Source organism: Salvia splendens, chromosome 15, assembly GCF_004379255.2.
Source record: "Salvia splendens isolate huo1 chromosome 15, SspV2, whole genome shotgun sequence".
NCBI classification, from domain to species: domain Eukaryota; kingdom Viridiplantae; phylum Streptophyta; class Magnoliopsida; order Lamiales; family Lamiaceae; genus Salvia; species Salvia splendens.
In genome coordinates this window covers 16,766,232-16,787,923 of record NC_056046.1, presented here as the reverse complement: position 1 = coordinate 16,787,923, position 21,692 = coordinate 16,766,232, and the positions used below count along the sequence as shown (strand labels likewise).

The window sequence follows — 21,692 nt, the reverse complement described above, 5'->3', positions numbered from 1 at the left end:
GCGGGAGAGTGAGCCTGAGTTTTGGCAGCTTGAAGCATTTCTACTATCAGCGTCTTCACATCCCTAGTCCCCAAAAAAACATTAACATACTATTATATGACATAATAGATGAAACTGGAGATGAATGTTAGCTTCCAAATTTACTCTCAATTATCTCCATATCCACAATGTAAGTGAAATATGAGTACTCACTTTCTGTCTGTAGCGCGCCTTGTGAAAGGAATTCGGAGCCTGAAAATGCTGCCTTGACAACCAGCCTTCACAGGAGAGACTAGCACATTCAGAAACTGTATTATGAATAATGAAGATAACTTTCCAGAGTAAAAGCCAAAAGGTATAGAGAACAATTCAGTGACCAAATACAAGCTTCACGTTAAAACCCAGACTGTCTATGTCCAACATGTCCGCGAATTCCACCTGAAAAATGAACTAGTTTCTTAGTTACAAATTCTCAGGATGTCGACATCTGTTGATGGCATTCATAAGGACATGTCACCAACCGAAGTTCACAGACCAGTTCGTAATTCAGGGAGAAACAACAAGAGACAACTCAAAAGATAATTAAACCTTAATGAATCCTAATAAATCATAACACATGCATAATACAGTTGCACCAACAACTTCAGAACTATCAAATGCAGAAGCAGCATAGCCGATAAAGTAACGCCAGTACGGAGTATTACCAGAACAGAGGTGGAGTGCTGGACAATCAGCTTTGTCTCATCTGCATGATCTTTATTCATGTGGGACTGCAACAAATATATGAATCTAGTAGCATTCAGAGAAGATCGAGATCCCAGCCTAGGAATGACTTATTAAAGTGTGCTACCTAACCCCAGCCACGAGCGAGTCACAAACACCGACTTTTCCTGTTAGAGTTGGGGAAAATGCCGGCGGAAGTACACCGATGTCCGGGATGATGCCCGGGATGAGTGCCGCGATGCCGGGATGATGCCCCAAATACCCGAGATGATGATGCCCGGGATGATGCAGGGCATGCCTGCCGCTGCGGGGGGAGCAGGCAGGGGGTCCCCAATCACCTGGGGATAATGTCTATCGCCCCTGCATGGATCTATTGTCGAGTGAGTCCCCCCAGAGTACTCACCTGGAGACTCAGTTCAACGGCATCGAGACTTTCTCTTTTGAAGAGTTGGGGCTATTTTCGGTCAGGGACTCTCCCACTGAGATGATATCGGCGGCAGGGAGGACGCGGAGGCAAGGGAGAGGGAAGGGGAAGGGCACTACCTCGTTCGCGCGTGCGGGGAACGACGGTGGGCGGGGGCCAAGGGGGAGGGGGAGGAAGCCGGCTGGAGAAAGAGGACCGTCTGGAGCATAGGGGAGTGCGTCGCGCTGGCGAATGCCTGGATCAGTGTAGTCGAGGATCCCTACGTCGGGGCTAACCAACATATCGACAGAATGTGGTGGCGCATTAGCCGAAGCTACCTCCAATTCAAACCTCCAGGTGGGAAGCCTCACGATGGAGAGCAATGCCGGAAACAGTGGGAGTGGCTGAGGAGGCAGCTCAGCCGATTTGCCGGCATCCACCAAAACAACCTCCGCACGGCAACCAGCGGCATGTCCGCCGACGATGCGAAGATTCTGTCTCACCAGCAGTACCCCGACAGTGAATTGGGTTTCGGGGAATTCAAATATTGGGAGATCTATCTTGTGGTGCAGACTTCCGCCAAGTTTAGTTCGAGTGTTGAAGCTAGCTGGCCGAAGCGGACGAAGATAAACCCCTCCGGGGAGTATAGCAGCAGTGCTGGTTCCTACGAACTCCCTGACGCCGAGGCAGAGTTCCCGACCCCTCAATCCCGCCGCAGTCGCCCGATTGGGAAAAAGTCCGCGATGCGGATGGCTAGGGGAAGCGCTAGCGGGTCCGGACCCGAGGTCCAATCGGTAGCTCCTTCCCAGATCGATCCTGAGCTCCCCTCACTTGCCCGCATACAACAGCATGATTCACTTCTAATCACCATGGAGAAGTGGGTTGCAGCGACTGACCTCTTATATAAGTTGATGCTAAAGGATGTCATCGACAATATGCGGCGCGATTTGGGGATGCCACCCCTGCCCGAGAATTATGACGGGACTGGCGGCGGGGACGACGAGGAGTGAGACGGGGGCCGCATTTGTCGAAGCTGTAGGTTTTTTTTAACTAAGTATTTTTTTTTATAATTATGTATGTTTTTTTTAAATAAAGTGGTTGCATTTTCTTCTTATTCGTGTCGAAATTATTTAATTCCGTAAATTGTTTAATTTTGTGAATTTGTGAATTTTTATTATTGTGGATGTCCGTCGGGATATCCTTGAGGATGTCCGCCATTGTGCAGTGGGATGTCCTTATAACGTGGTAGGAGGTGTTTTTGAGAAGTCCGGCGGGATGTCCGCCGGGACATCCGTCCCACTTTAGATGCTCTAAGCCTAGTAGGTTCGGCCCATGTTATATAAAGGGTAAATAAAGAAAGAAAAAAATAAAACAAAAGGCTTCATTCATTTTCATCTCATCTAGGGTTGCTTTACTGCTCTAGTATTCTGAGTCTGAGATCGAGCTACTGCATTTCATTTTTCAAATTTCAATCGAAAATGGTAGGTTTCTCGATGCAGCCCTATGGCATACAGTCCATGCTCAAGGAGGGCCATCGCCATCTCTCTGGCCTTGACGAAGCGGTCATTAAGAACATCGACGCTTGCAAGCAGCTTGCCGTCATCACTCGCACCTCCCTCGGCCCCAATGGTATCTCTATCTCTCAAATCATTCTCTATTTCTTCACTATATCGCTTACCGTTGATTTGTGTGAAATAATGAAGCTTCTCTTATTTGAATTTGTATTACCTCATTAACTTGTGTGCTTGCACTAGCCTGGGCTTCTCTTATTTGAATTTAAACCCTAAATCATACCTTTTCGACATTTACTGAGTGCCTCTTGTAAGCAACTACGTGAAATAAAGCGTTATTTATCCTTTTGGCCAAGTGCTGATTACTGCGAGCTTTGTTTAGAAAAACTAACAACAACTAGAATTCTAATTCTAAGGATAAAATTAGGTGTTTCAAGCTTGTCATGTTTTTATGAGTTCAAGAGTCACCAACACTAGCTTAACATTTGGTACTGTTTGAGAACTTAAGAATAAGATACATTTGGATCTGATATAGTTTGTTTTATTTGTTATTTCCATGCTGATTATAGAGATCTTCAGACTTGGTTACGACCTGATAGGCTGATACTGATCTTGTATCCGTTTCCCCGGAGAAACTTCGTCAAATACAATCTTTATTGAATTCACTAGTGAAACTATGATGAACAGGGACTATAGTGTTTCTTTATTTAACATGTCTATTACGTCCAGTTGGAGATCTAATCCAAATATTTTATTTATCATAGTAGGACAGCTCTTAAACTCATCAGTCTTTCTGATATTTGAAGTCATCATCCATTTTCTACTAATGCTTACCCTTTTTCGGTTAAGGTATGAATAAGATGGTTATCAATCATTTGGATAAGCTTTTTGTCACAAATGATGCTGCAACAATTGTAAATGAGCTGGAGGTTCAGCATCCTGCAGCCAAGCTTTTGGTTTTAGCTGGGAAGGCACAGCAAGAAGAAATTGGGGATGGAGCCAATTTGACTGTTTCTTTTGCTGGGGAGCTTCTCCAAAATGCTGAAGAACTTATTAGAATGGGACTGCATCCAAGTGAGATCATTGTTGGATACACAAAGGCAATTAATAAGGTGTGACATTGCTGATCTCTTTTCACTGATCGTGAAGAGTTTTTTGTTGCTTTTAAGTTGATGCCATCGTATTTTTGCAGACCATTGAGGTACTCGAGGAAATGGTTGAAAAAGGTTCTGAAAATATGAATGTGAGAGACAAAGATGAAGTAATTACCCGAATGAGATCCTCAGTGGCAAGTAAACAATTCGGACAAGAAGAGAAGTTATGCTCTCTCATTGCTGAGGTAAATAAATCTGAGGGTTCTATAGTTTAATGCAATGGTATAGTAAAGTTTCATAGTATTTCTTAACCAAGAAGAGCTTTCCTTGAAGGCTAGTACGCAATTTTAAGTCTTAATTTTTTTACTTCTCTTCATGGAAACCCTTTTGCTTTAGGCTTGCATACAAGTTTGCCCCAAGAACCCTGCAAATTTCAGTGTGGATAATGTACGAGTTGCAAAGCTATTGGGTGGAGGTTTGAATAATTCTCTAGTAGTCAGGGGCTTGGTGTTGAAAAGTGATGCTGTGGGAACTATAAAGAGATTGGAAAATGCCAAGGTATCTGTTTTCTACAAGTCTGATTTTTTTAGAGCTTTCTGGATTTCATTGCATAGTCCACACACATTACAATGATCCATTGCAATCACTTCTTAGGTTGCAGTTTTTGTTGGGGGTGTTGATACAACTGCAACTGAAACAAAAGGAACTGTTCTTATTCATAGCGCTGACCAGGTATCCCTCAAGAACTTCTCTCTCTGGTCAACTTTATGAAGAATTCGCTCAACGCATACCCTTTGCCTTATAAATTGTTTTTAGTACTTGTTGATAATGTGTTATATCCTGAGTAGTTGCCTTCACTATGTATTGGCCATCTGAGTGTGAAACTGAGAACCAAGCATCAGTTTCCTTTCAACTTTTTCCGTATTTATTCGTCAGTCTTAATGACTGACATCTACCTTCTATAAGGTTTTAAATCAGTTCTTACTAACAGTTTCTAACTTTATCTCCTTATTGACATCTGCTTTCATGGAACCAAACTCTGAAGTCTTATTGCATGAAGAGCATGATTGTTCTGCTTATAGTTGATGCATATCTATGATTTATCACATGGTTAAATGTGTTGCAGCTTGAGAATTATGCAAAGACTGAAGAAGCTAAGGTTGAGGAGCTTATCAAAGCAGTTGCAGATTCAGGTGCAAAGGTCATTGTTAGTGGAGCAGCTGTTGGGGAAATGGCATTGCATTTTTGCGAGCGCTATAAGTAAAGCCTCAATCCTTCTCAGTAACTGTTTCTTCCTGGTGTTTTCTCCACATTACATATTGTCATGAATGATCTTTTATACCTTCTTTTTGAATGATCTTTTATACCTTCTTTTTATTGGATTATCGCCATGTGTAACTGAATACACAAAGCATGGTTTTGTAGGCTCATGGTCTTAAAGATCAGCTCTAAATTTGAACTACGTCGATTTTGCCGCACCACTGGTGCAGTTGCTCTTGTAAGCATTGCTGATATAAGAGAACATTGTGCATACTCTTTTTGGTGGTTCTGACATTGTGTGTTTCTGCATGGGCAGTTAAAGCTAAGTCAGCCGAATCCAGATGATCTTGGATATGTTGATTCTCTTTCAGTGGAGGAGATAGGCGGGGCAAGAGTATGTGAACCTCGTACTTTTAACCCCCAGTTCTGTTTACTCACTGTCCATACTGTCTTATAGGTTACAGTTGTAAAAAATGAGCAAGGAGGAAATTCTGTTTCCACTGTTGTGCTACGAGGGAGCACTGATAGCATATTGGATGATCTAGAAAGAGCGGTCGATGATGGCGTGAATTCATACAAGGTACTTTTCATACAAAAGTCTTGGGGTTTCACCAATTGATCGTCTTTTCTTTTATTCTGTTCTGCCATCAGAGAATGGGAAATTGTCATTTTCTTGTATTTTAGTTCCATTACATATTATGTTGATCAAAATATCTCAACATAGTTTTCATGCTATTATCCACCAGGCTATGTGCAGGGATAGTCGGACAGTACCTGGAGCAGCAGCAACTGAGATTGAATTAGCTAAAAGACTGAAAGAATTTTCTTTAAAAGAAACAGGGTATTTTTCTAATTAGATTCTGAGTTAATGTTTTACTAAAATGTATATTTTCTCTGGGAATTTGTTTAACATGAAACCATTTCCGTTCAGGTTGGATCAGTATGCAATAGCAAAATTTGCTGAAAGTTTTGAAATGATCCCTAAGACACTGGCTGAAAATGCTGGGCTCAATGCTATCGAAATCATATCATCTTTGTATGCTGAGCATGCATCTGGTAACACCAAAGTGGGCATTGATTTGGAGGAAGGTGCCTGCAAGGATGTGTCTACCATGAAAATATGGGATCTCTACATCACCAAGTAAGCTGCTTTTTCTAAGAGTAAAGTAATGTTAACATTTTGGGTTATGGCTCTTTACTTTTCTTATGTGATATCCAATATCAAGACATATTGTGTAGCGTGTAAATCAGGTAATGCACAATAAAAACATATTTTTAGGAAGAAATTAAATTATTTCTTTGTGCAGGTTCTTTGCTCTAAAGTATGCTGCAGATGCTGCCTGTACTGTCCTGCGTGTGGATCAGGTAATACGCAATCTGTAAATAAGTATTTCTTTATTTTGTAGGGTGTCAACATGTTAGTAAATGTTAAAGTTTTTTTTTTTTTGGTTAAGATCATTATGGCGAAACCAGCTGGTGGTCCAAGGCCGCCTGCTCAAGGAGCTATGGATGAAGATTGAGTTGGTGGTGACAATATATATATAGTTGGCAGATGTAATTCTGTATTGCAGACTGATGCATTTTAGATTGTTACTGTGAGATGTTTATGTGTTTGTCCTTCCATTTTTGCTTGGATGGGGAAATTTTTGAAGAATCTCAAACTTGCCGAATGTATTTATCCTGTGCTCTGATGAATCATGGTATGCAGTCTGCTTTGTGAGAACATTATGATTTTTTAACAGTAAGTGGTTGAGATTGACTGATTAGGTGATTAAGAATATCATCTCTAAAAGTGTGATGGACAATAGCCTTAAGCGGTGTACTTTATTTGGCGTCAGATGCTGGAAGAGTAAGACCAGAAGTGATTACGAAACAAATTATCAATATGGCTCCGTTTATAGGGGAGACCCGATTGGTAGGTATAAGCATGGGAGTCTGGCGAGATCGCTTATGTTAATTGGCTGGCTACCTCTATCGAGTGAAAACAGATTCTGCCTCTCTAGAGGGGACTAGGGACGAGCTTTTGGGGGAAGTTTATTTCGTGATTAGCTTGGAGCATGAAGGTTTTGCTTTTGTAGTCATCAATATTGGAATAAATCTGTTCCATTTTAACGGCAGATGTTTGGTGTTTATTCTGAGGATTACAGTTAGCAAAGGCTCCAGTAATTCAGAAGCTAGAAGTAAAGTGTGACAGCCTTGTTGGTGTTGCTATCATTCTAGGACGTTCCTGTTAACTGCCGCTCCATAGAGCACAAGTTGCGTGACTTACTCCATAATTTCAAGTCTGTTGTAGTTTGCCATGTGCATATCGAAGTTAATTTTGCACCTGAATTGTTTGTCGCATTTTGCGTATAGCTTTCTTAGAAGAGTTCATATTTTAGAAACTGCTACGGTGGGTCTAAGTAGTTAATTAATTGCTTCATGATAGATTATGTGTTTCTTATGTTCGTTAGTTTCTCTATTCGAGCGCTTCTGCAGTTTCATACCAAAAACAAAATTAACAAAATCTTTGTTCTAACAAAAAAGAATAAATAGAAACTCGTATAGAAGAACATTAATAAGAGATTTACACAATCATGAGATAAATGAAAAATCATTATTGATTTTATTAAAGAAATTAACTAGCAATCAACAATTTAAAATCTACTGCCTGCATAGCAACTTCTGTTGTACTACAAAATAATCTAAGAATTTGTGATTTTATTCAAAATTGATCAATTTGTCATTGCTTCTACTTAAGAGTAGGAAACAAGTATATAAAGTTACTATAGGTTCAATCCGAGTCTCGTTTTGATATGATGGGGAAAATTTCTCAATCAATATGAATAAGTATCAATAATCGAAACAAAAAATAGAAAGGATGAGTATTTCTATCTACAAGAGGCTAAGGGATAACAAAAGCAAGGTTAGCCCAAAGAGGAGCGTCAATCTTGTAGAAGGTGATGCTGTTGCTATCTGAATCATGAAATTGCAGTTGCCCTGAGATATGTTGGTATCCGTGAGCATGGCAAGGCCCTGGAAACCACAGGCGGTATCTTTCTGGCCGACGGCCTGGAAGTACATATTGAACGCATAGGACGCGTTCCCATTGGCGTCCAATGTGCTGCACGAAGAACCATACCCGAGGGGGGTGCAGTCGGCAAAGGTACACGCGAAGTTTATATTATCCCCTAGCTTGGAGAGATCTTTGGCGTCCGGCCTCATCATGCACCATTTCTTCAGGAGATAGGTTACATCCCGTGCACCAACGAGGTACTTGTCCTGCAGCTGCCCGGACAAGTCCATGGGGAACTTAGGCTGTCCGTCGTACTTGAAAATCCCCCAATGGCGCTCGAAGTTACCGGGAGCGATGCTCTTGATGTCCTCGTCTAAAAGGCCGAACAAGTACACTTCAATGTAACCGGGGCGAAGAGGGGTTCCTTTGTTGGATGCAAGCCTCGGGAGGAGTCCTCTGTAGAAACTCAGCGCGTAGTTTGTGTTGGCGTTCCTGTCTCCGTCCGTTGGCCACCCGACCTCCCCAACGATGATCTCCATGTCACCGAGCCCCACTGCTTTTAGAGACGACACCAACGTGTCGAAATTGGCATCGAACACGTTGGTGTATTGGATGGTGTTGTCGAGGATTGGCGTGGCTACCCCGTCGAAGAAGGCGTAATCGACGGGGAAGTGCTCGTTGGCGTAGAGGCTCAAGAAAGGGTAGATGTTGATGGTGAAAGGGGCCTTGTTTTTGGCTAAGAACTGGACTATTTGGGTCATTTGAGGGAGGATATCCGGCCGGAACCTCCCGGTTGAGGGAACAGGGTTGGTTTCAGGGGAGCCGTACACGTCAGCATTCAATGGAACAGTGGCTTTGATGGAGTCGCCAAGGCCAGCTTCATTCAAAGCATTCTGAATGTTTGCAAGAGCTGGGAATGTGGTGTTGAGGAATGAGTTGTTGTAGGATTTGAGGAAGGGCTCATTTCCAACTGCAACATATCTGAAAACAGAGGAATTGGGGAAACAGGGGAAAAATTAGGGCAAAATTGATGGAGAATTGGGGGGGAAAAAAGGAAAGTGGTGAATTCGAATTCTTACTTGATGGTGACGCCGCCGTCGAAATTGTAGCGGGAGACGTTGCGGCGGACGAAGTCCTTGGCGCGGGCGTAGGAGTTCATGGCGGAGAGCTGGTTGTTGGGGATGGCGATCATGACCTCGATGCCGGAGCCGGCGAGGGCGTTCATGGTGGATTGATCGGCGTCGAAGAGCTTCACCTTGTTGATGCCGTTGTCTTTGAGGAGCTGCACCACCGTCTTCGGCGGCAGCTTGTGGTTTGCCATGGTGCCCCAATTCACCCCAAGCCCCTCAATCCCCATTAGCAGAAGCGAAAACCACCACCCTATTATTATTACAAGTATTGATCTTGACATTGCTGCCTCAAATTAAAAGATTTTTGGCCCTTTTGAGTTTTTGATGATTCACCCTCTTTCTACAAACTGAAAAGGAAGAGTTTGTGGGAACGTGTGCTCTTTCTGTCTGTGTCTGTGTCGGTGTCTGTGTGAAGAAGGTGAAGTAGTGGAGAGATTATTTTGGGGGGATGTGGATGTTTTTGAACAAGCCTTTCTTATAAAGCAACCAACATTTTATTCAATCTATGTAGTAGTAATGAGAGAGGTTGATAATAACTAATGAGAACAGAGGAAGGAACGAAGGTTTAGCTTTAAAATGGAGATTATTTGTATTAAAACGGATACATACAGCTTTCAATTTGAATCGACATCATCTCTGATTTCTTTTATTCAATCTATCCAAATAAAGACAAAAACAAATAAATACTAATCCTATGTCAAAAACTGAAATTATTATTAGTGGGTGGTGATGAACTGGATTGATTATAGGGGGAAAAGGGCCCCACTTTCATAACGGCTATATATCTCAACTGAGCATCGAGATTACCAACATAATCCTAGTACTTTTCTTTTTCAATAAGATGCATTGCACCCTAGCCAGATGGTTTGGATTTGCCGCAAATTTATTAGATATATGGTCAGTATATATTATTGCAAAATCAATATTCAATTTATCATATTATTAGAAATTTAAATAACATATATTAAGAATTCAATCACCATATATAAAATATTCACTAAATAACTCTAAATTTAAAATTAAATAAAAATATTAAATCTCATATAGCTTTTCAGATTAAATTATTTTTTTTATAAATTATCTCATGCTAATAGCACTTTTCTTTTTGATAAGTGATTAGTGTAATTAAATTAGATTTTTAAATGTAAATAAGAAATATTTAATAAGAGAGCACTTAATTGACTCTAATATCTTAATAAATTACTCTAAATTTTACTTAAAAAATAATGCAAGTAGTTTGCAACGGGCTAAAAAAGAAAGTGCGAGTAGCATGTGACGGAAGCAAATATATTTAATTACAGTAATTTTTCACAAATTTTGACGAATTTCTAATTGCATTTGTTCACAAAAAATTTTGCACTGAACAATATAATATTTAAGTATATATGTTAATTATAATGAGATTTAATAAATGTTATACTAACTACTTAAATTCAATATATATAATAAAGCAAATTTAATGAATTTGTAATTGTGCGAATGATAATTTTCATGAAAATACTGATTTCAATAATTCGAGTATCATGAGGTGCAAATGTTATACTAAGAATTACGAAGTGTATTTTTGAATTTGTATTTAGTATAAATGACGGTTGTCAACCACCACTAATTGTTGCGGATTAATTATAACTAGTGTTAACCACACACTATGCGCGACTCAAAATTCAATTAATTTAATTTTATGAATAAATTAGATAAAATAAATATGACACTATTACATAAAATAAAGAAATAAAAAAATGTACTATAGTGACAATAAATAATTATAAATATCAAATTAATAAGTGTTCAAGTAAACCAACTTGAAGATATATGTTAATTAAAACACTTATTAGGTCTCTACAACAAAGAAACATATTGTCATTAATAACATACACACTTCAATACTTAAATACTATCAATATTAAATCAATCAGAAATATTTAAAATACAACAAAAAAATATCACGAGGACAATGATATTGCCTTTAAAAGATAAAATGATGAACTGCAAAACAAATAAAAACACATATACAAACATTAGAATAATAAAACAATAATTCATACTATGAAAAAACTTATTTGTAAACAACCTTAATAATAGGAGTACAATAATAAGAATAGCAAAATAAATAAATAAAGAAATAGAAAAGCACAAATCTCAATCTACAATTACTCTGCTTCTACCTTATTTTCCTCCTTAATCTCCAAATTGATGATTTATACATTTACAAGTAAACAATGAGAAATTTTATGCTTTTCGTTTTCTTTGCTTCATTTAGCCATTTCGTTGACTTTGAGTGTTTTCTTTGCATGAAAAAATATGGAAGTGGCAAAGTTGGCGACGAATATGCAAAGTTGTAGCTTCAAAATATTATAGATAGTTGGTTAGCTTATGTGATTTCTTATAAAAAAGAATTTCTATAAGCTATAAGACAAAAAATATTAAAATAAAACAAATTGACATTAAAAAATCTTAAATATGAACTAACATCAATGAAATAGAGAATGCTCAAAATAGGATTTAAAAGTGTTATTTTCCTTTCACCATCTCTCACACGATTCTCTCTCCACAACCTCCGACTCGCATCTTTAATTTGGCTCTTCGCCTTTTACTCTTTCTTACAGGATTATATCTTCACCGCCTCTGTCTCCACTTATCGTTGCAGGTGAACCCTTGTTGTAGGCCACTGGTGTTGAATCCCTTTCTCTATGAAATTTATTATTGTATGAAAATAGATACTTCCACAATGAAATAAACATGTATTTATAGATAAAAATTAGAGTTACCAACAAATTCTAAAACCTTTCAATTGTTACTATACATTAAATGCATTTACCTAGCTAATCTATAATAATTAATTGATAATTTAAGCAAAAACTGTTCTGAGAAATTAATGGTATAATCATATTAATTCCATGCTCTTAGATTTCTTTATATTTTTTTTGCTGCATCATGTGTTTTTAAATTATCAAACTATTTGGAAAAAAAATGCACGTCCTCTTCATCATATTTTAGCTATAAATTTATTAATGTCCTTGACTTTGTTCCTAAATTACATACTCGAAATTCTCTTTATGTATCCTCAAAATTAGCCCTTTATATTGTAAAGATTTATTAAAAATATTATATATAAATTCGTTGCCAATTAAAAATGAATAAAATGAGTTTAAAATCTAAAGATTCATGCTCATTTTACATTTATATATTCATGGCAGTTACTACAAATATTTAAGTTTATTGGGAATACTACCCAAAACTTATTGTTATAATTGTTGAGCAAATTGAATGAATGGAAAACGGAGAGTAAGAGGAAATCTTGAAGAAGAGAGCTTGGGAAATTTTGTGTGAATCTTATTCAATGTGAGATTATTGAGAGCCCCTTTTTAACATCAGGATTCAACACTATATATGTCTCTAACTACTAGCCATAATCGGCTTAACAGAAAACAAAAAGAAGAGAAAAGCAAGAACAAAACGCCTAACAAATTCTAACGGCTAGTTCAAGAAGTTTGAACTTGGGCCTTCACAGCTCTTCTTCTATTTGGGATTTTATTTACAGTTGGGCTGGGCTGAAGGATGCATTATACTTCACAATTCTCCACCTTGCATTCAACAGCTCAGCCTCGAACTCTAACACAAACCAGCTCCTTACAATGCTCCAACTTTTCCTTAGGTAGTGCCTTTGCAAGCATGTCGGCTGGGTTGTGCAATGTGCTTATCTTCACAACCTTCACATTGCCTTTCTCCACCTCGTCCCTGATAAAGTGGAGTCGCACGTCAATGTGTTTACTTCGCTCATGGAACACTTGATGGCGAGATAGGCATAATGCACTACTACTGTCACAATACACGGTTATAGCCTTTTGTTTCACCTCAAATTCAGCTGCCATTCCCTTAATCCAGAAGCTTTCTTTTACTGCTGAGGTTAGAGATATATACTCGGCTTCTGTGGTAGAAAGAGCCACTACACTCTGCAGAGAAGATTTCCAACTAACAGCCGAGCCAAACATTGTGAACACATAACCGGTTTGAGACTTTCGGTTGTCTAAATTTGCTGCATAGTCAGCATCACAGAAGCCTTGTACAGCTTCCCCTTCATCCTTATCCCACCTTTTATACAGAATTCCAGTCTTTCCAGCTCCTCTCAGGTAGCTCAGTGTCCATTTCAGAGCATTCCAATGTTCTTTCCCAAAGGCAGACATGTATCTACTTGTGACACTCACTGCATGTGATAGATCAGGCCTAGTGCATAGCATTGCATACATTAGACTCCCAATGATACTAGCATAGGGAATACTCTCCAACTCCTTAGCTTCCTGCTGATTTCTGGAGGCTTGCTCTTTACTCAGCTTGAAGTGTTGAGCAATGGGTGTTGCAGCAGGCTTTACATTATCCAGATTGAACCTTTTCAACACTTTATTGATATAGTCCTCTTGAGATAACCACAAAGTCTTATTTTCTCTGTCCCTGAAGATATCCATACCTAAAATTCGTTTGGCATCTCCAAGATCTTTCATCTCAAAACTTCTATTCAATCCATCTTTCACCAGCTGCACTTCCTTTTTAGAAGGCCCTGCTACCAGAATATCATCAACATATATCAGCAGGTAAACCACAGGAACCCCATTCTTCCTCTTAACATACACACACTCATCATATCTTGATCTTGTGAAGCCACTGTCAGACATGTGTGCATCAAACTTCTTATTCCACTGCCTTGGACTTTGCTTGAGTCCATACAGGCTCTTTTTCAACAAGCAGACTTTGTTCTCATCTCCTTTCTTCACATAACCCTCAGGCTGATACATATAGATGACCTCTTCAAGGTCTCCATGAAGAAAGGCAGTCTTTACATCTAGCTGCTGCATTTCCCAATTTCTTTGGTTCACTACTGACAACATAATCCTTATTGATGCATGTTTAACAACTGGTGCAAATACCTCATTGTAGTCCACTCCCTCTTCATGAGTAAAACCTCTGGCCACAAGCCGAGCCTTGTATCTGATATTCTCATCACCTACTGACTCCACCTTTCTTTTGTAAGGCCATTTACAGCTGATCAGTTTCATAAACTCAGCTTGCTCCACCAGAATCCATGTCTTATTTCTGATCAGTGAGTCTATTTCATCATCCATTGCTTTGATCCATTTCTCACTTTCATTACTGGCCATGGCTTGGTGATAGTTAGTTGGTTCTGACCACTCCAGCTTTTCAGCTGTGCACAAGGCATATGAGACAATATCTGCCTCTGCATATCTGACCGGTGGTCTCCTGTTAGTTCTAATTGCTCGATCCCTTACTAACTGATATTCACTGAGATCAGCTCCTGGGGCAACTCCTTCATCACTATCTGTATCAGACTCACCCCCCACTACAGTTGGTTCCGGGAATTTATCAGAAGTATCCACCTCAACCTGTGAAGACACCTTCTTTTTCCCCTCAACTGTTTTCTCCAGATAAGGCATTATATGTTCCACAAATGTCACATCTCTACTAATGACAATTTTCTGGTTTCCACCTTTTCCATGCCACAGCCTAAAACCCTTGACTCCTCTCTGATAGCCAAGAAAAACACACTTTAAAGCTCTAGCATCTAGCTTGCCTTGCTTCACATGAGCAAAACACTTACAGCCGAAAACTCTGATATTTGTGTAGTCTGAATGGTGTCCATGCCATCTAAAATCTGGAGTATCACCTTTCAGGCTGGTAGAAGGACATTTGTTTATCAAGTACGCAGCAGTAGCAACAGCTTCCCCCCAGAATTTCTTGCCCAAACCAGAGCCAAACAACATACACCTCACTCTCTCCATGAGTGTTCTATTCATGCGTTCTGCCACTCCATTTTGTTGTGGAGTGCCTGGGACTGTTCTATGCCTCTTGATACCATATTCCTTACAATATTCATCAAATTCTCTGGACAGATATTCTAGTCCGTTGTCAGTTCTTAAGCATCTCAACTTGGTGCCTTTCTCAGCTTCCACTTCTTTGCACCAATATTTGAATTTATGAAATGCCTCTGACTTTTCCTTTAGGATGTAGACCCACACCTTTCTACTATAATCATCAATTATAGTCATATAGTATCTTCCACCTCCAAGAGTATTCACTGGAGCCGGACCCCACAAATCTGAGTGTGCATACTCAAGATGAGAGGTAGAATAATGAGTACCTGTTGGGAATGAGATTCTTTTTGCCTTGCCAAGCACACACTGCTCACATGGTTCAAGCTTGGAGTTAGCATCTCCTGAGATAAGACCAGACTTCACTAGCTCCTTGACAGTACCTTCTGCTGGGTGTCCTAGCCTTTCATGCCATAGCTTCAGATCACCAGTCACCACTGAGTTTGAATCCCCAGTGATAGCCTCTGCCAACAAATAATAGAGACTATTCCTTCTCTCTGCCACCATGACTACATTACTTCCCTTCCTAACCTCCATCCTCCCTCCAGATGAGTGAAATGTGAGTCCCTTCTTCTCCAACAATCCCAGAGACACAAGGTTTCTTTTCACCTCAGGTATATACCTCACATCACTCAAGATTTTCACAGAACCATCATGCATTTTCAATTTTACCATCCCAATTCCTCTCACGTTACAGACACAGTTGTTCCCCAACAAGACAGAACCATCAGCTTCTTTCAACTCAACAAACCAAGATTTATGTGGGCACATATGGAAACTACAACCTGAATCCATTATCCAAACCCCACTCAAACCATTCTCCATGACATTTAGAATCTCTGGTGTAGACCACTCTTCAATGCAATCAGAGGAGGGATGAGATTTACCTGCTTCAGCCTGCTTCTTTTTCCATCCAAGGCAGTCTTTCTTGATGTGTCCGGGCTTTTTACACCAGTAGCATGCCCTGGTCTCCTTTTGAGTAGGTGCTGAAGACTTGCTGTCATCTGGTTTCTTGTTGAATTTTGGCTTCTTGAACTTCTTTACAAGAAGACTCTCTGGTATAGCTTCTTGAGACTTGGTAGAGCCATTCTGGAGCTCTCTTGATCGCAGGGCCGATTGAACCTCCGTAAGAGTGATCGTTTTCTCCCTCCCATACACCATGGCATCTCTGAGATGATCATAGCTCCTAGGCAAGGCATTCAATAACATGATAGCCTTGTCTTCATCATTGATTTGAACATCAATGTTCTCCAAGTCATCCACTGCCTTGTTGAATTCCTCCAACTGTTCACTGATTCCCCTATCCTCCAAGAACTTGTATGAATACAATCTTTGCTTCATACACAGGCGATTTGCTAGAGACTTGGTCATATACAAGCTCTCCAACTTTTCCAAGACCCCAGCCGCTGTCTTTTCTTTTGAGACTTCCCTTAATACCTTATCTCCAAGGCAAAGGATGACCACGCTATGTGCCTTAGAATTGATCTCAGCGAGCTTTGCCTTCGCCTTTTCATCTTGGACTTCTTCGGCCCTCTGATCTGCAGCTTTATCCTCCAAAGCTGCCGAAAGACCTTGCTGAATCAGAAGTGCTTTGATTTTCAAGCGCCATAGCCCGAAATCGTTTTTCCCGGTGAATTTCTCCGCCTCCAATCGCGCTGCCATCTTACAATCGATCTCACTCAATTCGCGTTCCCACAGACGGCGCCAAATTGTTATAATTGTTGAGAAAATTGAATGAATGGAAAACGGAGAGTAAGAGGAAATCTTGAAGAAGAGAGCTTGGGAAATTTTGTGTGAATCTTATTCAATGTGAGATTATTGAGAGCCCCTTTTTAACATCAGGATTCAACACTATATATGTCTCTAACTACTAGCCATAATCGGCTTAACAGAAAACAAGAAGAAGAGAAAAGCAAGAACAAAACGCCTAACAAATTCTAACGGCTAGTTCAAGAAGTTTGAACTTGGGCCTTCACAGCTCTTCTTCTATTTGGGCTTTTATTTACAGTTGGGCTGGGCTGAAGGATGCATTATACTGCACACTTATAAATATTCACAATCTAGTATAAAACTCATAAATATTCAAAATTCAGTTCTAAACTCAAAAATATTCAAAATCTTGCCCAAAACTTTTAAATATTCAAAATGATGGCCAAGACTCGCCTTTTATATATGTATAGATATAGATGACATATGTTTTCATTAAATCTAGATGGTTCATATTGTTATCCAACAACTGAGATTTGATCTTATTTATACATTAAGGACGTGTTTTCACCCGGACACATCCACATATATAGGATATTGTTCAATAAGAATGCATAACCAAAATCAAATTTAGATCACGAAGATATTATATCAAATTTTAATTATGTAAATCGGATCCGTGTTGTTATGATGTTGTGTCAACCCATATTATATCATATTGTTAGCGTGTTTGGGTTATGTTCAAGTTTAAATATAGCATGTTGGGTTCGTGTTTGAGTTGGGAATATCCTTAACATGACATGTTCGTGTTGGGCCATATTGGGTTGGGTCTAGAGATGGAAAATCATGTGTATTAGGTCGTTATCAAGTCTACCTGATTACGACCCAACCTAATAAAATCTAACCTAAACCCACCTTGTTAAGAAAAAATTGTCAATTCGAACGCGAACCCGACTTGTTACCTTCAAATCGGAACACGGCCCGCATTGGATAGGTACCCGTTAATGACACAATATAGCATGATTGACACTACATGATAACGACCCAAACATGATATTACAAGATTAAACCTAATTTACACAATAAAAACCCGATTTACCTGATTTAAACCCGATTTACAATAATCTAGAGAATAAAATTAAAGCATATTAAAAAAATGTGAATAAAAGTAATTAAAATAATACTACTCCCTCCGTTCACAAAAAAATGTCTCATTTGTGGACGGCACAAGTTTTAATGATAAATTGGTAAAGTAAGAGAGTAAAGGAAAAAATGTGGGTAAAGTATAAGAGAAAGGAGAAAAGGTAAGAGAGATGAGGGAAAAAAATCATTTTTGAAATGAGACTATTTTTTATGGGCGCCCCAAAATGGCAAAATGAAATTATTTTTTGCTCCCTCCGTCGGACCCACTTTCCTTTTTGGTTTGTCTCAACCAAGACGGTCCATTACTAAAAATGGAAACACATTTCTCTCTACCTTATTTCATCTCTCTTACTTTACTCTTCCCACTTCACATACAAAATAAAGTTGCATAAATTCTCGTGCCGCCCAAGGAAGGGGTCATCTTCCTTGGGACGGAGGAAGTAATAGTTTACCCGAACATAATATGAAATTATCTGATTCCTAATAGGTCAACACGATAAGGGCAGGAGCCCAATAAGGCTTTACTCAAATCCATTAATTTTATGTGTGTACCTGCCAAGTTGAAAATTGTCAGTCTTATTTGGATCGTTATCAGGTTGACTCAATAACGATCCAAGTCATACTATTTGTCAAGCATATGTTAAGTCCAATAGTATTTATCAACCATATGTTAAGTCCAATTATAATGATGTACTCCTGTATGATGTACAATCAATATTATAATGATGTATATTTTCGAATGGCGTAACTACACATTCTTTTCAATTATAGTCGACACTCCTAAAATATTCAAAAAAAATTAATTTAATCTCTCGATTTAAATTATTGTTACATATATGATACATCAAATTAAATGTAATTTTATCAATATTCTAACAAAATCTTAACTTATATTTTCACATGAACAACTTTTCATGAGAAACGTAATAGTATTATATGGTCTCGTTCGGTTAACCATATAAGATAATGGTGGATAACAATATATGATACAACAGAGATGGGCTTTTTTGATAGAATTGGCTTTATCTAGGATTGATTTAGTAGGCTAGATGAATAGTCTAATTAAAATAGTCAAATTGCATTAGTTATGCCTGCTTCAATTTAAAGGGTGACACCATTTTTTTCAACGGAACACCAATTTAAAGGGTGACACTTAATACTGATTAATAGTGCATACCGAACATACACTATAAGTACTTATGTTTACTAACATTATAATGAAGTAAGTTCAATTTTATGATGAAGTATGTTTTCTAATTTTGTAATATTGTTAATTACAACCTCTTTTAATTTCATGGGATTAATATACTTACAATGTGACGGGGTACCTTCAATATTATATTGACATAAATTGAATATTATGATAAAGTAACTTCAATGTATAAACAAAGTATATTTTCAAATTTATAAAATGTCCTAGGCGAAAAAAATCAGCAATTTTGAAAAAAATTAATATATAACCCCTATTAATTATCCTTAAATAGATGAGATTAAAATATAAATGATCAATTTACTCCATAATCATGATAATCTAATGACATGCATAATCTAATCTTAGTGGTTCAGGTTTTATTTAACGGATCATATTTGGTCTTTATTATCCATTTTAAGAGATGGTTTGTCCATAACATAACTTTAGGAGTGTGTGTTAAAAAAAATAACTCTATCTTTATGTATACAAATAACCATATTAAGATGATTGAATTTTCAAATCTAACAGGTGTCATTAATCCATGTGGAAATTATTAAATCATTGAATAATTTTGAAAATGACAAAACAGCAATCTACTCATTTCATTACATAGTGTACAATGTTTTATTATGAAGTTGTATCGACATATTTAATTAAGTTAATTCAACATGATTATAGTACATTTGTTGAATCGATTTTGAAAATTATATATCGACAAGTTATTTCTTTGTTTCATATATATACGGAATTATTATTTTTCTCAGCTATTAAATTATTCTACCAATATCTTACGTATAATGTATGTTATATGATTATTATGATTTTTCTTTTACAACTACATCAATGTTCCATTATATAAAGCACACTTAATTATCAGATGTATATAATTTTTCATCACATGTAAGTATAATATGTAGTGTTATATGTTTATTTATTATTTCATGACACCTATATCATTGTTAGTACATTATATAATCTCGGGCAAATTGCCTGTAAAGTCATGAACTTTTAAAATAGCTTGATTTTTCTTGTAAACTTTAAATGTTGCATGAAAAATCATGAACTTTGCGGGACTGTGTAAATTTCCTATCTGACATGACCCGATAGATTTCCGACACAATTACTTATCCAACGTGGCGCGCCGGAGGTGTGACTTGGAAAAACTCCACTAATTCTGATTGTTTCCCTTCTAACTTGGCAATCTCTGACCCTGGACTTATCACAAACATACAAGAAGAACAAAGGAAAATATACATATCGAATTCAACATACAAATCGACATAAACCTACAAATCGAATTCTACACATTGAATTCAGCATAAAAGTAGCATTAATTCCACAATTCAAATTGAACCCGAAATTTGTCATTTGCCGAGTCACGCCTCCGGCGTGTCACGTAGGATAAATTTGTGTCGGAAATCTATTGGGTCGGAACGGATGGGAAATTTACACAATTCGATAAAGTTGATGACTTTTCATACAACATTTAAAGTTCACGGGAAAAATCAAACTATGTTGAAAGTTCATAACTTTACAAGCAATTTGCCCTATAATCTCATACGTATAATGTATATTCCATTCGATCATAAAAAAATAATCTCATTTTTCTATTTTGGGGTGTCCACGAAGAATTGTCTCATTACAAAAATAGAAATTTTCCCTCATACATTATTGATATTTTTCCTCCTCTCTCTTATTTTTTCTTTATCTCTCTCCTACCTTATCTATTTTTTCACCCATCTCTTTTATTTCACCAATTTCTCATTAAAACTCATGTCATCTACAAATTGAATTATTTTTCATGAACGAAGGGGAGTATGAATGTATGATATATGGTTATTATAATTTTTTCATTACAACTACATCACTAGTCCACTATGTATGTGATTCGATCCCACATCGGTTTCACATGAAAGTGTGGAATAGCATATAATAGGGAGTCAACCATTTACCTTTGACATGGTTTTGGGTTAAGTTAGAGTGCTTCCTATCTTATATGCTTATCAATTTGGTGCGGTGAACGTGGATCCGGATACGGAAAGGGGATACTCGTAGGTGTGACCAAAGGGGTGCCACCAAAAAATATGGGCCCGAAGGAAAAGGGCAGCAAAGGGGATGGTGGGCCCCGTGGCTTTGGGTTTGCCACCGGGCGTGTGCCGTCCGTGGACGTTCGGTTTAAACGGGGGATTGATTGATACGATCCCACATCAATTTCACAAGAAAGTGTGGAATAGCATATAATAGGGAGTCAACCCTTTTACCTTTGACCATGATTTTGGATTAAGTTAGAGCTTCCTATCTTATATGCTTATCAGTATGAAAATACCATATTAATTCCGATTTGACTAATTTTGCCAACTAATTTTTAAGTTGATAATAGATCCCAAATTTCGAACAAAGTTTCATAATTTTAAAGACTACTTAAACTAATCCTAATATTAACACCATGCTGTTTGAATACATTCATTTGTCACTTCATCTTTCCATGTTGCTATGCCTGTTATTTTGCAAAATTATAAAAGTGTGAAAAATTGACAACACAATCAAAGTTCATATTTTTTGGAAAATATTTTAAAATTCATAGAAAAAAATCACATTTCGACCAAAGTTCATATTTCAAGGCCATTTTTACAAAGGAAGCAAACCATATAACCTATTGCAAGTTAAATGTAA

General features: G+C 38.0%; 2 protein-coding genes across 2 annotated transcripts; one reads left to right on the top strand and one right to left on the bottom strand.

Moving 5' to 3' along the window:
• Window positions 1-2,476: 2,476 nt before the first annotated feature.
• On the top strand, window positions 2,477-6,693 carry LOC121767282 (T-complex protein 1 subunit theta-like). The gene is made up of 13 exons (XM_042163521.1): window positions 2,477-2,734; window positions 3,466-3,728; window positions 3,809-3,955; window positions 4,107-4,268; window positions 4,365-4,442; window positions 4,837-4,970; window positions 5,136-5,208; window positions 5,287-5,364; window positions 5,428-5,550; window positions 5,717-5,811; window positions 5,902-6,111; window positions 6,278-6,335; window positions 6,425-6,693. The coding sequence occupies exons 1-13, from the start codon at window positions 2,584-2,586 to the stop codon at window positions 6,488-6,490; spliced, it is 1,638 nt and encodes a 545-aa protein (XP_042019455.1). The 5' UTR covers window positions 2,477-2,583; the 3' UTR covers window positions 6,491-6,693.
• A 1,085-nt stretch (window positions 6,694-7,778) lies between these two features.
• LOC121767413 (glucan endo-1,3-beta-glucosidase 8-like) lies at window positions 7,779-9,641 on the bottom strand. Its single transcript, XM_042163678.1, has 2 exons — window positions 9,045-9,641; window positions 7,779-8,946 (listed from the first exon to the last, which is right to left on the bottom strand). Exons 1-2 carry the CDS (start codon window positions 9,374-9,376, stop codon window positions 7,845-7,847), a joined length of 1,434 nt encoding a protein of 477 aa, XP_042019612.1. The 5' UTR covers window positions 9,377-9,641; the 3' UTR covers window positions 7,779-7,844.
• Window positions 9,642-21,692: the final 12,051 nt, after the last annotated feature.

Coding starts and splice junctions, on each gene's coding strand:
- LOC121767413 (XM_042163678.1), bottom strand. CDS start 9,376: ATGTCAAGATCAATACTTGTAATAATAATAGGGTGGTGGTTTTCGCTT. Junction 8,947..9,044: donor GACGGCGGCGTCACCATCAA/GTAAGAATTCGA, acceptor CTCTGTTTTCAG/ATATGTTGCAGTTGGAAATG.
- LOC121767282 (XM_042163521.1), top strand. CDS start 2,584: ATGGTAGGTTTCTCGATGCAGCCCTATGGCATACAGTCCATGCTCAAG. Junction 4,971..5,135: donor CATTTTTGCGAGCGCTATAA/GTAAAGCCTCAA, acceptor ATGGTTTTGTAG/GCTCATGGTCTTAAAGATCA. Junction 5,365..5,427: donor AGGAGATAGGCGGGGCAAGA/GTATGTGAACCT, acceptor ACTGTCTTATAG/GTTACAGTTGTAAAAAATGA.